The sequence below is a fragment of the Vigna unguiculata genome, chromosome 10, assembly GCF_037176805.1.
Source record: "Vigna unguiculata cultivar grain cowpea cultivar isolate G323 ecotype 2 chromosome 10, ASM3717680v1, whole genome shotgun sequence".
Classification (NCBI taxonomy): domain Eukaryota; kingdom Viridiplantae; phylum Streptophyta; class Magnoliopsida; order Fabales; family Fabaceae; genus Vigna; species Vigna unguiculata.
The window spans coordinates 37,567,580-37,585,270 of record NC_140801.1 but is presented as its reverse complement, the minus strand read 5'-3'; the positions used below and the strand labels follow the sequence as shown (position 1 = coordinate 37,585,270).

General features: G+C 41.1%; 2 protein-coding genes and 1 pseudogene across 3 annotated transcripts; all 3 read left to right on the top strand.

Annotated features, from left to right (window-relative positions):
• Positions 1–5,125: 5,125 nt before the first annotated feature.
• On the top strand, positions 5,126–9,429 carry LOC146882507 (putative disease resistance protein At3g14460). 2 transcript variants are annotated; one of them, XM_085667760.1, is made up of 2 exons: positions 5,126–8,952; positions 9,170–9,429. In XM_085667760.1, exon 1 carries the CDS (start codon positions 7,715–7,717, stop codon positions 8,930–8,932), a length of 1,218 nt encoding a protein of 405 aa, XP_085523886.1. In that variant the 5' UTR covers positions 5,126–7,714; the 3' UTR covers positions 8,933–8,952; positions 9,170–9,429. The 2 variants fall into 2 exon arrangements, with proteins under 2 accessions (XP_085523886.1, XP_085523885.1); XM_085667759.1 differs by having other exon boundaries at positions 5,133–8,952; positions 9,162–9,429.
• On the top strand, positions 5,199–6,446 carry LOC146882509 (putative disease resistance RPP13-like protein 1; annotated as a pseudogene).
• On the top strand, positions 6,519–7,639 carry LOC146882508 (putative disease resistance RPP13-like protein 1). The gene is made up of 2 exons (XM_085667435.1): positions 6,519–7,418; positions 7,565–7,639. The coding sequence occupies exons 1-2, from the start codon at positions 6,519–6,521 to the stop codon at positions 7,637–7,639; spliced, it is 975 nt and encodes a 324-aa protein (XP_085523561.1).
• Positions 9,430–17,691: the final 8,262 nt, after the last annotated feature.

Sequence of the window (17,691 nt, the reverse complement as noted above, 5' to 3'; positions counted from 1 at the left end):
AAACAGTTCATCCGACCCAGCACTTCACCTTGGGGAGCACCAGTCTTGTTGGTGAAGAAGAAGGATGGGAGCTCACGCCTGTGTGTGGATTACAGGCAACTGAACAAGATGACGATCAAGAATAAGTATCCGCTCCCGAGAATTGATGACTTGATGGATCAATTGCATGGGTCATCAGTGTTCTCGAAGATAGATCTGCGATCGGGTTATCATCAGATTTTGGTAAAGGCTGATGATGTACAAAAGACAGCCTTCAGGTCGAGGTATGGCCACTATGAGTATGTGGTTATGCCTTTTGGCGTGACCAACGCCCCAGCGGTGTTCATGGACTACATGAACAAGATCTTCCGACCTTTCCTAGATAAGTTTGTCATAGTCTTCATAGACGACATCCTTATCTATTCCAGGACTCAGGAGGAGCATGCAGAACACTTGAGGTTGGTGCTTAGTGTTTTGAGAGAGAAGCAACTGTATGTCAAGTTGTCCAAGTGTGAGTTCTGGATGGACGAAGTTCAGTTTTTGGGGCACGTGATATCAGCCCAGGGGATTGCTGTGGACCCAGCAAAGGTCGAGGCAGTGGTAAAGTGGGAAAGTCCTAAGTCAGCCATAGAGATCAGGAGTTTTGTGGGCTTAGCAGGCTACTATAGGAGGTTCATAGAGGGATTCTCCAAGATAGTGGCACCTCTGACCTTGCTTACTCGGAAGGATCAACCTTTCACTTGGACAGATAAGTGTGAGGAAAGTTTCCAGGAGTTGAAGAGAAGATTGACTAGTGCTCCGATACTAGTAATTCCGAACGTGGGGAAACCGTTTGAAGTCTACTGCGACGCGTCCCATCTTGGACTTGGTTGTGTCTTGATGCAAGAAAAGAAGGCAGTGGCGTATGCTTCACGACAGCTTAAGGTGCATGAGCGTAATTACCCCACCCATGACCTTGAGTTGGCAGCGATAGTATTTGCCTTGAAGATCTGGAGACACTATCTTTATGGTGCTCAGTTTCGGGTGTTCAGCGACCACAAGAGTTTAAAGTACTTGTTTGAACAGAAGGAGCTGAACATGAGACAGAGGAGGTGGATGGAATTCCTAAAGGACTATGATTTCGAGCTCCTATATCACCCGGGGAAGGCAAACGTGGTGGCAAATGCTCTAAGTAGGAAGGCGGTACATACGACACACCTTATGATTGAGGAGGTGGAACTGCTAGAGAAATTCCGAGACATGAGGATACAGGTGGAGTTGGGGTCCGAGTCCATTAGGTGTAGTACCCTTATTATATCTAGTGACTTCTTGGACTCGATCAGAGAGAGGCAGTTGTTGGATGCTGGTCTGAACAGAGTTAGAGAACAGCTTGGGTCATATGAGGCTAGAGATTTTGCTTTGGGTGATGATGGTATACTGCGGTTTCAGGGTAGGGTATGCGTACTTGATGATGCTGAGGCGAGGAAGTTAATCCTTGAGGAAGGACACAAAAGTCGTCTTAGCTTGCATCCTGGCATGACTAAGATGTACCAGGACCTCAAGGAAACTTTCTGGTGGCAGGGGATGAAAAATGATGTGGCACAGTTTGTATCCGCCTGTCTAACTTGTTAGAAGGCGAAGGTGGAGCACCAGAGACCCGGTGGAATTCTACAGCCTTTAGAGATACTAGTGTGGAAATGGGATAGCATCTCCATGGACTTCGTGACTCATCTTCCGCGGACTTTTAGAGGACATGACACCATCTGGGTGATAGTGGATCGGTTGACCAAGAGTGCACACTTTTTGGCGATGAACTTGAGGATGTCTATGGCCAAGTTGGCCCAGTTGTACGTCAAAGAGATTGTGAGATTGCATGGGGTACCTTCGAGCATAGTCTCCGACAGAGACCCACGGTTTATATCCCGATTTTGGCAAACCTTACAGGAGGCATTGGGAACAAAGTTGACTATGAGCTCAGCTTATCACCCTCAGACCGATGGCCAGTCTGAGAGGACGATTCAGTCGTTAGAAGATTTGTTGAGAACTTGCATATTGGATCATCTGGGTGCTTGGGACGAGGTATTGCCTTTGATAGAGTTCACCTACAACAACAGCTTTCATGCGAGCATTGGCATGGCGCCATACGAGGCTCTTTACGGCAGGAGGTGTAGGACTCCTCTTTGCTGGTATCAGGATGGAGAAGCAGTGTTGGTGGGACCAGAGTTGTTAGAGCAGACCACCGAGAAGGTGAGGATGGTGAGAGATAGGATGTTGGCTTCTCAGAGTAGGCAGAAGGCTTATGCAGATCGTAGGAGGAGACCTTTAGAGTTTGCAGCGGGAGATCATGTATTCTTGAGGGTGATCCAAACAACGGGCGTGGGAACGGCTCTCCGCTCAAGGAAGCTTTCGCCTAAATTCCTTGGCCCATATCAGATCACGAGGAGGATCAGACCGGTGGCCTACGAGATAGCTTTACCCCCGCAGTTGGCGAACCTTCATCCATTGTTTCATGTGTCGCAGCTGAGGAAGTATGTATTCGACCTGGCCCACATGTTGGAAGCTGAGGATATACAGATCAGAGAGGACCTCACCGTAGAAGTACCACCCATCGCTCTTGAGGATAGCAAGGTTGAGGAACGTCGTGGAAAGACCGTCAGCCTTGTTAAAGTCATCTGGGATTGGAGGACGGGTGACTCGACTTGGGAGCTAGAGGAGGACATGAGAAAATCACATCCACATCTGTTTACCTGGTGAGTCTTTATTTTCGATGTCGGAAATTTTGCTGTTGGGGAGAATGTAAGGCCCCATTTTATTTTTTCTGCCCTAAAGTTAGTGGGTTGCCCTTGTAAGTGGGCCTAAGGCTGGCCCAGCATATAAAGTCCTTAGGTCTGCCCTAAACCTAACATTCCTTACCATTTTCAGAAAAGCTTTGTCCTTGCCTTGAGCCACAACCGCCTTACTTCTACTAGGGTTCCAACGTTCTTCAGATTCACATTTGGGCTTGGCCATTGTTCTGCTCACGTAAGTACCCTTAACCCTTACCGCCTCTGTTTTGTATAGCTTTCACAGTAACAGTGGAGACTCTTTTATAACTCGTTTTATCCACTGTTCCAGTTGCGAATCGGGTTCTAGAGCTGTTGTGCTCCTTGGTTCTGTGCCGAAAGACCTGTACGGACCCATTTCCAGGTACAGGAAGTTAGAGTCCGAGTTTAAGTTGTATTTTTTTATGCCTGTTCTTGAGCGTGTGAATGGACTGCATGAATAAATCACTGGTTTGGTGTGTATAGTGCTTGGTATGTTTGGTTGGATCGGGAAACGCCTTTGCTGCAGGTGAATCAGGGGCGAGAGTTGTTAATCTCGCCCAGGCGAGTTGGGCTCGCCTAAGCGAGCCTGACGAAGGCTCGCCCAAACCCCATTGTGTGAAAGGTCGCCCAGGCGACCCGTTCGAACTTTTGAGCGAGTGAACACCTCGCCCAGGCGAGAGGGGTCTCGCCTAAGCGAGATCTAGTGACGTTCCCTGAGTGCTTCATCGAACCTCGCCTAGGCGAAGGGGGGGGCTCGCCTGAGCGAACGCGTCTCGCTTGAGCGAAACCCTTCAGCCTGAGCGAGGGGTTGGACGAGGCAGTACGCTGTTTGGGTGCTTGTTTATTCTTGGATGATTAATATTGGTTTAGATGTGAATTGGATGATGAGAAACATGTATATAATGGAGTATTATGTATGCTTGGCATGAATTATGAATTTGCGTACGACGGGTTGGGTATGATCTTGGCATGTGAAATGAATGAGTGGTTTGGAACTAAAGGAACACGTTATTGATATGAGATGAGGCTCTAGATTCATAGGGTGGTGATGATCAGAGGTATGGATTCGAAATATGATGCGTTTGAGGAATTAATCTCAGGGGTTGGTATGGAAATGTAAATATGATTTAATGTTCTCCTATTGCTGAGTTATGAATGTTGGTCCATGTCAGTGTGTAAATTCCTTGGGGTCTCTAGGTGAGACCTTTGAGGTCGCGCTTCAGTGGTCGGGACGTAATTCCATGGCCCCTGTTAGTGGGTGTCCATGGTGGTGCCCCATCTGTATAACTAGGTAAGGATTCAAGGTAAGGACTGCATCCTGACACTCTAAGGGGCCAGTTAGTCTCACTTAGAGCGGACTGACTCCTGTGGTGAGAGTAGCAAGAGGCCTGAAATTTATTAAGGGCTAACCTTGTGGTGAGGGAAATTTGATTCATCGTAATACTTGTAACACATAGCTCAGGATCGAGTAGCTCGGGGTTGAGCAGAGGTATCCACCACAAGTGCAAGCATCCGCTGAATCCGATCAAGTTATACGTATCCGGATGAGTCAAGTCGAGTCGTAATGTATTGAATGAAGAGTCATAATATGTTTTGTTGTTATATGGATGTGAGATGATGAAAATATATTTGACCGTATGATGAAATATTGTTGGCTCTAGCTTACCCGTTTTGTTGCATGGTTGTGTTGTATGTGGCTGTTCTTCCTTGCGATGATCATCAACTTGGTTGATGGGAGCAGATGGGCGAAGTTCTCGTGGTCAACAAGGGGATGACGATTCCACTACCTAGCCATCTGGGCTGGATCTTATACTTCTTTCCTTCATGCTTTCTTTAGGGCTATGGCCCCTGTATTCGTGGTTATTAGATTGCAAACTTTTAGCTAAACCGTTATCCTGCTTTTGTTGGCATCGTGGTGTGCCTGGTTTTGTAGGGGTGATGTTAAGAACTCCAGGACTGCGTAATAATACTAACTTATGTGTGACGTTTCCTTTAATTGCGTTTATAAACTAAATGAGACGTTATACAGTCTCTGTGAAATATTTAGATGACATCAACACTAAAAGAAAGAAAAACAGGTATTTCATTTTACGGTCCTCAATCTCAACCATTGAATTTTTCATTAATATATCCATGCTGAACTCAGATGGTAGGTACATTCTCTGAGAGATTCCATGTTCAAAAAGCATCGAAACAGGAACATTCTCTTTTAAAAAACGACACCCACCACAACTAAACTTTTCAGGTAGGCATTTTCAATCTCTACCGTCGAATTTTTAACTAATATATCATATATCGCAGAGCTACGCAACTTAAAGTGAAGAGAGTTGACTTAAATTCCTCACCTTTCTGATCTCATCGGTCAAGAACCAACCCAGTTTACTGCAACCAATCCTTTCCTTTCTGAGAAATAATCACTTGTTTTCTGTTGAAATCATGGCGTTAGCTGTGGTAGGTGGTGCACTCCTTTCTGCTTTCATTGATGTTCTTTTTGACAGACTAGCTTCCCCTGAGCTTGTCAACTTCATCCGTGGAAAGAAGCCTGACAAACTGCTTCAAAAGATGAAGAGCCAGCTGCTTGTGGTTAAAGTTGTGCTTGCTGATGCTGAGAAGAGACAAATCACCGACTCCAATGTCAAAGAGTGGCTCGATCTTCTCAATGAAGTTGTTTACGAGGTTGACGACTTGCTTGATGAAGTTTCCACTAAAGCTGCATCTGAAAAGGAGGTAAGCAATCCCTTTTCTCACCTTTTCAAAAGGAACAAAGTTGTTAGTATCAGTAAGTTGGAAGACATAGTGGGAAGATTAGATGAAATTTTAAAACAAAAGGAGAGTCTTGATTTGAGAGAGATTCCAGTAGAGAACAACCAGTCATGGAAGGCTCAGACAACCTCTTTGGAAGATCGGTATGAGATATACGGTAGGGATGAAGACAGAGAGACTATTATGAAGTTAGTGTTAGAGGATAGCAGTGATGGTGAAGAAGTGTCTGTGATACCTATAGTTGGCATGGGTGGGGTTGGAAAAACGACCTTGGCCCGATCTGTGTACAACGATGGCAACTTGAATCAGATATTTGAATTGAAGGCATGGGTTTGTGTTTCTGATATATTTGATATTGTGAAGGTGACAAAAACTATGATAGAGGAAATTACTCAAAAGCCTTGTAAATTGAGTGATCTAAACTCAATTCAACTTGACTTGTTGGACAAACTGAAAGGTAAGAAATTCTTGATTGTCTTGGATGATGTTTGGATCGAGGATTGTGAAAGCTGGAGTAGTCTTACAAAACCATTTATAAGAGGGATTAAGGGAAGCAAAGTTCTCATGACAACCCGCAATGAAAGTGTAGCCGCTGTAGTCCCTTTTCATACTGTCAAAGTATATCATCTAAGCAAACTATCAAATGAAGATTGTTGGTCAGTGTTTGCAAGCCATGCATTTCCTCTTTCAGAAGGCAGTGAGAATAGGGGAGCTCTAGAAAAGATCGGAAAGGAGATTGTTAAAAAGTGTAATGGGCTGCCATTAGCTGCACAGTCTCTTGGAGGAATGTTGAGAAGAAAGCACGAGATTAGGGATTGGAATGATGTACTTGAGAGTGACATTTGGGAACTTTCTGAGAGTCGGTGTAAAATCATTCCAGCACTCAGAATTAGTTATAATTATCTTCCTTCACATTTAAAACGGTGTTTTGTTTATTGCTCACTGTACCCCAAGGATTACCAATTTGATAAAGATGAACTGATCCCGCTGTGGATGGCTGAAGATCTTCTAAAAGCCACAAAAAAAGGAAAGACTTTGGAAGAAGTTGGACATGAGTATTTTGACGATTTGGTTTCCAGATCGTTTTTTCAGCGTTCTAGTCTTCGAACTTGGGGTAATTATTTTGTAATGCACGATCTCATGCATGATCTAGCAACATTCCTCGGTGGGGAATTTTATTTAAGAGCAGATGAACTTGGAAAAGAAACAAAAATTGATAGAAAGACTCGCCATTTGTCTTTTACAAGATTCGGTGATTCGGTCTCAGATACTGAAGTTCTTGACAGGGTAAAATTTTCGAGAACTTTCTTGCCGATCTATTTTAAAGATTCTCCTTTCAACAATGAAAAGGCAACACGTATTATAGTGTCGCTCAAGTACTTGAGAGTCTTATCATTTCCCTACTTCCAAAGTCAGCTTGCTCTGCCTGATTCAATAGGTGAATTGATCCATTTGCGTTATTTAAAGCTATCTGGTACAAGTATAGCAACGTTGCCGGATTCATTGTGTAATCTGAACAACCTGCAGACTTTGATGTTGTCTAGTTGCTTAAATCTGACTAAGTTGCCCAGTGCCATGCAAAATCTTGTTAACTTGCGTCATCTTGAAATCATTGGTACTCCCATAAAAGAGATGCCTAAAAGAATGGGGAAACTAAATCAATTACAGAACTTGGATATCTATATTGTGGGCAAGCATGTAGAGAATAGCATCAAAGAACTGGGAGGAATTCCAAATCTGCATGGTTACTTTTGTATTAAGAACTTAGAGAATGTTACTAAAGGTGAAGAAGCACTAGAGGCAAGGATAATGGAAAAGAAGCACATCAACACTTTAATATTTGAGTGGTCTTCATGTAACAACAATAGCACCGAATTCCAAATTGAATTAGATGTACTCAATAATTTACAACCTCACCAAGACCTGAAGTGTCTTGAAATAACCGGTTATAAAGGAACAAGATTTCCAGAATGGATGGGAAACTTTTCCTACCAAAATATGACAGATCTGTCTTTAAATAGTTGTAAAAACTGTTGTAGGCTTCCTTCACTTGGGCAACTACTGTCTCTCAAGCACCTCCAAATTTCAGATATGAATTCAGTGAAGACTATTGATGCAGGGTTTTATAAAAAGGAAGGTTGTTCATATGTGATTCCCTTTCCCTCCTTGAATCTCTATACATTTGTGATATGCCTTGTTGGGAGGAATGGAGTGGGTTAGATTCAAAAGCTTTTCCCGTGCTTAAGGTTCTTTGTATATCTAATTGTCCCAAACTAAGGGGAGATTTACCAAATCACCTTCCTGCTTTGGAAAAACTCAGGATTAGAAATTGCGAGCTTCTTGTCTCTTCTGTTCCAGGGGCTCCCACCCTTCAAGAATTAGAGATATTTGAAAGCAACAAATTAACTTTTGATGTGTTTCCTCTTTTGGTAGAACGTATAGAGATAAAAGGAAGACCAATGGTGGAGTCTGTGATGGAGGCCATCACTAACATTCAACCTACTTGCCTCCGTTATTTGACACTAGAGGATTGTTCGTCAGCCATATCATTTCCAGGTGATCGTCTTCCTGCATCGCTGAAAACCCTGCAAATCAGTGATTTAAAGAAACTGAAATTCCCAATGCAACAAAAACATGAATTACTAGAATCACTAGAAATAAATAATAGTTGCGATTCACTAACGTCTCTCCAATTGGCTACCTTTCCAAATCTCATACGTCTGCAAATCATAAACTGTGAAAATATGGAATCACTTTCTGTCTTAGCGTCAGAGTCGTTCAAGAGTTTGAGTTCTTTCGAGATAGGCGGTTGCCCCAAGTTTGTATCATTCCCGGGAGAAGGATTGTGTGCGCCCAATTTGACTGGGTTCAGTGTTTATAATTGTGAGAAGTTGAAGTCATTGCCCTATCAGATGAGAACTCTTCTCCCAAAGCTGGAATATCTTTACATATCCAACTGCCAACAAATTGAGTGGTTTCCTGGAGGAGGTATGCCACCTACCTTGAGAACACTTGATCTCAGGAATTGTGAAAAACTACTGAGCGGCCTAGAATGGATGGACATGGTTACCTCTCTCAATGTCCATGGTCCATGTGATGCCATTAATTCCTTCCCAAAGGAGGGATTGTTGCCTCCCTCCCTTACATCTCTGTCTCTATTTGATTTGTCAAGTCTGAAGACGTTGGAGTGCAAAGGCCTTCTCCATCTCTCGTCACTACAACAATTGCAAATTCAAAATTGTAAAAAGCTTGAGAATATTGCTGGAGAAAGATTGCCTGTCTCTCTAATTAAATTAAGCATACAGGGATGTCCTTTGCTGCAAAAATTGTGCCACGGAAAGGACCGTCAAATTTGGCCTAAAATCTGCCATGTCCGTGGGATAAAGATTGACGGTAGATGGATTTAGTGAGGAAGGATGATGAGCAGGTATCTTTCATTTCATGTCTCACCCTTTCACATTTAACGAGTCTTAAATTACTTATTTGTTTCATTTGATACTTGACTGGAATTGCAGGTGCATAAAAACCTAACATTTTGTATATATTTTTTACAACACTGAAAATGCTGAATATTCTTTCACTATTAGCTATTTCAAATTCTCTACTAGACATATCTAAAGTTTTGTTTTTCTCAAGAATTGTAGATGAAGCTGGGAGAAGAGCTGAGACAAGAGGAGATGGAGCAATGAAAAATAGAAGAGAATATAAGACTGATCCATGCTAGTTTTATGAGCATGAGACAGTAAGCCAATGATGGTTGGGATAGATTATAGTTATGAATTTGACAGGAATTAATTATCCCAATGTTGCCGCTCCTATTAATTACTATTACAATCATTATTATTTGAAGTTTTATATTTTTATGAATATTGTCGGTGGAGGAGATGAAATTTTCATGTTTTAATTTGTTGTTGTACTTCAAGACACATAGTTTAATGTTCTATATCATTGGTAATACTACTTCTATTGAATTATAATTTCCGATTCTGAGTTTAATGTTCAGTTATATTCGATGATTATACTGAATTAAGAAATGAATATTATAGTAAACAAAACATTAGTGAAAGATGCATGTGCCTGTGCAGAATGGTGGATATAAAATATTCGAAACAAAGAATCACTACGTTGCCATGAATTGATAAGAGAGAATGTTTAACAACTCGTAGTTTTATACTTTATAAATAAAATAGAGAAATTTATACAGAGAAAATGTTATAACAATCCTAAAATATATGATAATTTTTAGGAGACATAATTAATATTTTAAAAAAAATTTATAGTGACACAAAATGTAACACCCATAGAATAATGCTACATTCCTGAAACTACTCGTCTAGCTAATCGTCCAGTAAAACATTATATATCAAATCATCTTGGCATATATATTGTCCACCCCACGAAAACTTACGCACATATTAAGTTATTTGATGAATTTAATTTCTCAAAACAAATTTACACCGCTAAAAAAATATAAAAGATGACTAATTTTAATAACAAAAAATATTAGTTATTATCGTTGACTAGATTAGTGACTAAATATTTATAAATTAGTAACTAATTTGTAACTTATTTTCGATCAAGCAACTAAATCAATCACTACTAAAAATAAATAAATGGTGTCTTGAATTTAGTGACTAAAAAATATAGTGATTAATGATCGAATTAGTAACATTTTTTTATTTTTTTTCTTTAGTGATTGATTTGGTGAAAAAAAATTTAGTTATTCAAATTGGTCACTAGTTTAGTCATGATATCAGTTATTAAAGTGGTAATTAATTTCAATCACTGAATTGGTCTCCAATTCAATAAAAAAGTACATTACTAAATTAATCATTAATTTTTATTATAAATTATAATATGCATAGATTACTAAATTGCTCATGGCTTTTTACTGTGCTTAGAATTCCTTTGTATCAAACTACTTTTCTTTACGTCTCTTGATTATTGAAGTGCTTGCATTTATCCACTTTATAGCCTATAGAATTTTTACAGAAGCCATACATGCTTTCCAAAGTAAAGTGCATTTTCAGTTCAACCCACAACCTAACAGCCCTCCACTGTTTTTAAAGGATGTGTATGATTCTCTGCCTTACCTTTTCTTTTTACAACCTTTAACCTTTAACTTTAAAAACATTTTCGCATCAATTTTAAGCTTTGCACCGGATTTAGATACCGATGAGAGTATGACAAAGTTACATTAGGTAGTTTATATTTTAGCCATAATCATGCATTCAACTAAGTTGTACAAAATACTTCTTCTGCATCTACCTTTCCATTCCTAAAAATCACCCTATTTATATGAATCCAAATAGGCCAAAAAATTGAAATTCACATTTCCTTCCAGATTCTATTTTGTTTTCCATTTAATGGAATTAAATGGAAGTGTTGGAAATGAACTTTAGCTTGGTTATGGTTTACTGATGTTACTCTGACCCACTTATCACACATTTCCCCAACTCTCTTAGCTATTTTACAATAGAAAAATAAATGTATGACATTCTTTTCAGATTCATTGCGTAGCTCACATAAAGAAGCACCTAGTGATACACCCCTTCGTACTAAGTTAACTTTTGTTGGGATCTTATCCAGAATCACTCTCCATCCAAAGTGTTGTGCATTTGGGAGAACCTTTACACTCCAACAAGAGTTAAACATACCAGTGTTCTCCGCACTTAGACTGTTTTGCAGTATGGTATAAGCATACCTTATTGAAAACACACCCTCCTTCATTGTTTTCCAACCCATGTGTCCTCTAACTCTTTCTTAAAATGTTTTCTTGTTATGATTTGCATAAATTTGCTATTTTTTTGTCCTTACAATTTGAGAAAGTGTACAATCTGAGAAACTTATTGCGCAAAGGTAAATATTGCACCCATTTATCCTCCTAGAATTTAATTTTATTCCCTATCCCCGCGGTCTAACCTATATTGTTATCAAACATCATCTCAACGTCACCTTCTCTGCACCTTGTTGTCAACACCATTCTTGTTATCAAAAGTATTTCTCTCGTCATATCTCAATCTTCATTGTGTCATCTGTAACGTCCCTACTGAAAATTACTCAATTAAAATAAATAAATAATCATTGAAAATCAAACGCCAAGATTCATAGAGTAATAAAATTCCTAGCTCAAAGTTCCCAAGCTAGCCCTCTCTCTATCTCTGTGCATCAACAACATCACCTCACTAGTGCATAATGGGTTTTTTACAGCGCCCTATATGCCTCGGTTCACTTCCAAACGAGGCATATAAAGACGCGGTGGCACTTTTGTAATTTTTTCAAACTTTTATGCCTCGGTTGTATTTAGAACCGAGGCATAAACCCCCTAAAATTTTTATTTTTTCCGCTACATTGATATTTTTAAATTGGTGGCAGACTTTTATGCCTCGGGTCAATTCTAACCGAGGCAGATAGATGTTTATGCCTCGGGTCTATTTTAACCGAGGCATATTTGATTGCTTTTCAAGTGGAATACGCCTCAGGTCACATCTAACCGAGGCATATAGATGTTTATGCCTTGGTTTAAAATCAACCGAGGCAATAAGCCTTCTTAGGGTTTAAAATAAATCGTGCCACTGTTCATCTTCTTCGCGTGGAGCAGCAGCCATTTTTCTCTCTTTCATTTCCGAACGCCATTGTTCCACATTGCAAAGGTTCCTTCTTCCATATAGTAGCAGTTTCGTCTCTCCACCACCGGTCCGCCGTTGAACGAGCCTCCTCCGTCACGCGAGCCTCCTCCATTGTTGTCATCGCAGAGGTTGCAAAACTGCCTCCATTGTCGTCATTCAATCTCGCTTGTAGGTATGTGCTTCTCATTTTTCAAATCGTAAGACTCTTCTATGGGTTTCGAACGTCGATGTGTGTGTCGAAGTCGCGATTTAGCTCACGATGGTTAGTCGTGGGATGTTTCCGTTCAGATATGATAGTGAAGAAAGGGTGTTCTGCATCGCTGCCGAGATGAATGAAGGCGTCGTGAAGTTGTTCCGGCGTGATGCGGTGGTCGAAGATGGTGGTCATGACACATTGGCGGCATTTAGGGTTTGAATGGTGGCTAGGGTTTCTGATTTGGGAGAAGGTTGAAGATGATGATGTGGCACACTGTGATTGGTGTAGGTGTGTATACAAGGATCATGGCTATGTGTGATGCTGTTATTGGGTCAGAAAATACTATTTTTTTTTTTAAATCTGCGATGCACATTAGGCCTCGGTTCCCTCTAGAACCGAGGCAGTAACCCTTGCATATGCCTCGGTTCATAACCGAGGCATAAACATGTCTCTTTTTACCTCGCCAGCATATGCCTCGGGTGTAAAACCGAAGCGAAAAAGTCAAAATAACCGCGGCATAATCTCTTTTCTGCACTAGTGCCTGGAATATCATCTACTCTCGTGTGACAATCACACGATCATCGCCAAACACAAACAGAAAGGGTGAGCTCATAAATAATTAACACATAAGTTAATAAAATAAAAAATACACCCAACTGTTTTATTCTAGTTAGTTCTTGGCCAAGACATTAATACCCCAAGACTTTTCAACCTTCAATTCATACAAATAGTTGACCGTGGATTCAGGATATATGATGCTCATACGAACCTGCCCGCTCGTGGTCCTGCCTCTACGAACCTCCTCGCTCGTAGTCCTACTCTACGGACCTCCCCGCTCGTAGTCCTACTCTACGCACCTCCCCGCCCAAAGTCCAACACATGTGATCCACTAGCTACGAAGCTTCCCGCTCGTAGCATCTCTCAAGTGTGAGCATGGAACATGTGAACCTCCCTGCTCGTATCCTCACACGAGAGTAACAGGATATGAACCTCCCCGCTCATATCATCACATGTCCACCATCATCCATGAACCTACCCACTCATGGCACAACATCTCCTGATCCAAGTCTCGCATTACTGCGTACAAGCAACACACGCAAGCCACTGTCTGCAGCACTATCGCCTGGCGCTGCCTAAGCGCCGTCAGGAAAAAATCTAGTGCAGACCGCCTAGCAAGACACCATCGTCGCCAGGCGGCAGGCCTCTCCCAGACCCACTGTTTCAGGGTCTATCGCCTGGTGGATCACACCTTATTGCCAGGCGCCACGCGTTGCAGGGACATCCCTGCTGATCCTATCGCCTGGCAGCCACACCCATGCCGCCAGGCGCTATACCAGTAGTGTACCAGCTACTATTTTAGCACCCAAAACAAATTATAATTTAGTCCAATTCGTCCCAATGCCTTATCACATATCCTCAAATTATTGCCTAACTCCAAATACACGAACACATCTCTTATTTTTCAATCTTATATACCTACAACACATGTTTATCAAATTACTCCCAAACTGATAAAGTAACATCACCAAGTCATCACCAAGTACCAAACCCAATAGCACCAATTTTGATCACCATTCCTACTGATAATTCAGTGCATTTTAAGTCGCACGTATGTATCTCCTCTATTCACCAGTTCCCACCTTACGGCATCTAAATTCTCAACACTTTCTAATTGATACTCTACATCTTTCACATCTTAACTCCAACAAGTTAGACCACCAATGCAGAACCAATACTCCTTACCAGGTTACTTCTAATAAAACACAACATCATACTTCTCCCATTACCTCTATCACAAGGAATTCAAGTGCTCTATTCCCTTCAGTTTTATTGACCTAATTTCTATTCCAATCCACTCACATAAATCTCTCTCACGACCAGCCAATTCAAGACATAGAATTTGCCTCTGTACCAATCATCGCCTGGCGGCAAGCAGGGTGTCGCCATACGGTACATCAACACCTGGTAAAAACCCCAGGTTTCTATACTTGCGAAGAACTCGAAATTCCTAGAATTTAATCCAGGTTCCAATTGCACCAGAACACAACAATTCACACTTGATTTATCAAACCAACCCCCAATACTATCCTTTATGCATCATACAACTTTCAATCACATCTTAATCACCCGTGATTTCGTAATTCAGATTAATCCCTTAATTCTAACATAAACTCTTCATGTTTACATCCTTAATTATAATCACGAGCACCCCCAATAATAGGAATATCATAGCATTACACAATCACACAGACATAGAACCCTAACTGGAAGTTCAACATATCATGAAGTCCACAAAACACAACGAAATGGTGACAGACAATGTGCATCGCCTGGCGGTTCCATCTTGCCGCCAGGCAGTTCATGACAGAACCCAGAAAACTGGGTCAAGGAAGATGCATAGCCTAGCGGCACACTCATGACCGCCAGGCGGTTTCTGGGCAGAAACCCAGAAACTACGAAAAATAGCGTAACAGAGATGGAATTTCATGCAATAGGTCATGGCAATGTTAAACACATTATTCACGAATCAAAACAGATAAGAATAGCTCCCCTTACTTGAAAATTCTTGCTCCAAATGGTTTTCTAACCTTTCTTTATGATGCCCAAGAACCTTCCTTTGCTCTTCTAAAAACTCATCTCTCCCTCTTCCAAAAACACGATGATCACTCTCACAATTTTACCTTCATAATCCCCTTTCCACATGCCCAATTCAGTTCCTCTCTTCCCCTCTCACGTTTTTCTTCTTTCCTCCCCAAAAACTACCTTAGTTAAGTGTAATTAACCCCAAAACCGAAAATGCCATTAAGTTTCATGTTAATGGCTATTCAAGAACCATTATTGGTTGTCTCCCAGCCCACTAAGCCGTCTCTCTTGCCAGCTAGGGTCCTTTGCCTTTTCACCTTCATGCCAAAAGAAATTTTGGCAAAAATAAAGTTTAATTCGTTCTTAGCAAGGTTTGAATATACAACCATTCAATCACAGATTGAGCAAGTGCACAACCAATTCATGTTTCATGATAATTCTTATAATTTTAGGATTGTGCACTTATTAAAATAACCATACAATTAACATACATAGGACTCAAATCCAAGTCCTCTTACACAATCAAGTACTCTCAACTATTTGAGCTAGTACTTTTCCACTTCATAACAATCCACATTAAATGCCATAAAGGCTCCTACTACCCGCATTTATAAAATAATTATTGATTTAATTATTTAAATTTCTCTGGTCTTACACCATCTTCAAGTGTGTCTTCGTCTCAAGATCTCATTTGTAACATCCTAGTCGGAAATTACTTATTAAAATAAATAAGAATATAAATAAACTGACAACCTCATTTATTTTTCATCAATTCCCAAAACGTGGGAAAATTTAAATACAAAAATCCAACGTGCCATCACAATTATAAAGAAAATGGGTCGCATCGTTCATAATACCAACAAAGTGTCTAAAAGTTTTTACAATTTATTCCATAGTGCAACATAGTAAATAGCATTAAAATCCCAGAGATATCCCCCACTCCGTCTCAAGCATCTGTCTGCTCACCTGCATCAACATCTGCTCCCATGTAACAAGTTACATGATCATCACCACACACACACAGATAGGGTGAGCTCATTTAAATAAAATCAACAATATAATATTAAATATCATATTACTAAATATAAACTCGGGTTAGTACACTTTTCCCCTTTTTTTTCACATTTCACTTCCAACACCTGCCTTTAGACGTCTATCAATTCTATACCCTTTAAGTGAGAGCAATGATTGATCTTCGCTGCACGAGTGTCCACTCGCCCCTCCGACTACAGGCCACCACCTGATAGTCCACACGTGGGAATAACTTTTCCACAGCCTCTCACCGTGATACCAAGTGGAGCTCCCCGAAACAAACATAAAGTTTGTAGCTGTTCTAGACTACCAGAATCACTCTAAAGAGGGCAATCACCCGAACCTCGCCGTACGAGCTACAACTCGCACACTCCACTGGACTTCCTAAACCACCAGGCTACAACCTGCAATGGTCACGTGTTATTCCAATACGGGTTACACTCGTAACTGGACCCCCAGCAGAAGCCTCGCATCATGTACCTCACCTAAAGCTATGTAGAACCTTTCCTCGCGCACTATCACTGAACCAAAACCGCCTGGAGCGCATCACACGCCGCTAGGCAGAACTTAGTTCCAGACCGCCTGGCGGCCACCCCACACCGCCAGGCGCCAGGCGCCTGCAGAACCATCACAGTACCACTACCGCCTGGCGGGCATCACCACACCGCTAGGCGCCCTGCTCCGTCGTCACCGCCCGGCGCAGCCTTCACTCGCCGCCAGGCGCCCCGCCCCCACTATTACCATTGGCATTGTTTCGCCTCCCGTCCGCCTGGCGGCCTGCTCACGCCGCCAGGCACTAGACCAGTAGCACAATGCTACTGGTTTTTTCGGACACTTAAGTAGACCCCCAAATGGTCTCAAAACACACACCCATAAAAATATAGCTCAATTATGATACCTTAGATATAGACCTTTAATTGTATTACAAATCCACCACAATTTAACACAGCAACAATTTCCAATGCAACCAACACATTACATAATGTAAACAGCGAAGCACGTAATATAGACCACTTCCAAGTGTCAAACTCATTCATCCAAGCATATACCCCAAACAACCAAGTTACACATCCCACTACATTTTCATTATCTTACTATTAGGCTAATACCAAATCATCCAATTAGATTCACCTAGTATTCTGAATACATGGTTTGCCTAAACACAATTCTTATCCCATTCCCTGTGTGACCCTATTAATTCATTCCACACCTCTCAAACATCATTTTAGCATACATTTGAACTTTTTGCTTATCGCATACCACCACAATTAATGACAGCCACTACCCTGTTTTCCTTCTTTACCTACAATGAAAAATGTCCAGCATAACACTCCAAAACGTGAAATCACCAGTAGCCACAATATCCATCCGACTGAGGTGTCGCCTGGCGGCAATCCACACACCGCCAGGCGGTGCTTATGAAAATGGTTTCTGCCCAATCTGTTCTCGCACCAGTCACGACCCAGATAACCCAATTTCAACAGATACAAACATATTGACGTAAACTCCATTACAAACATTACACAGAAACACACTGAGTTCATATGTACACTTTTTTTTATATATTACAACTCATCCAAAATTACCAATTCAATAATTATTCGTTCGTAACCCCAACAGGAATCCAAGTACCCTAAATTCATTCAAGAATTCATACATTTGCTGAACCATACATACACAGACATTTATATTCCTTAATTTCTTAAGTAAGCATGTGAACATCACA

Bases quoted from the DNA above. Each gene is read 5' to 3' on its own strand.
- LOC146882508 (XM_085667435.1), top strand. From the start codon at position 6,519: ATGGCTGAAGATCTTCTAAAAGCCACAAAAAAAGGAAAGACTTTGGAA. The intron at 7,419-7,564 runs GTACTCAATAAT...AAACTGTTGTAG, and splicing joins AATTCCAAATTGAATTAGAT to GCTTCCTTCACTTGGGCAAC.
- LOC146882507 (XM_085667760.1), top strand. From the start codon at position 7,715: ATGCCTTGTTGGGAGGAATGGAGTGGGTTAGATTCAAAAGCTTTTCCC.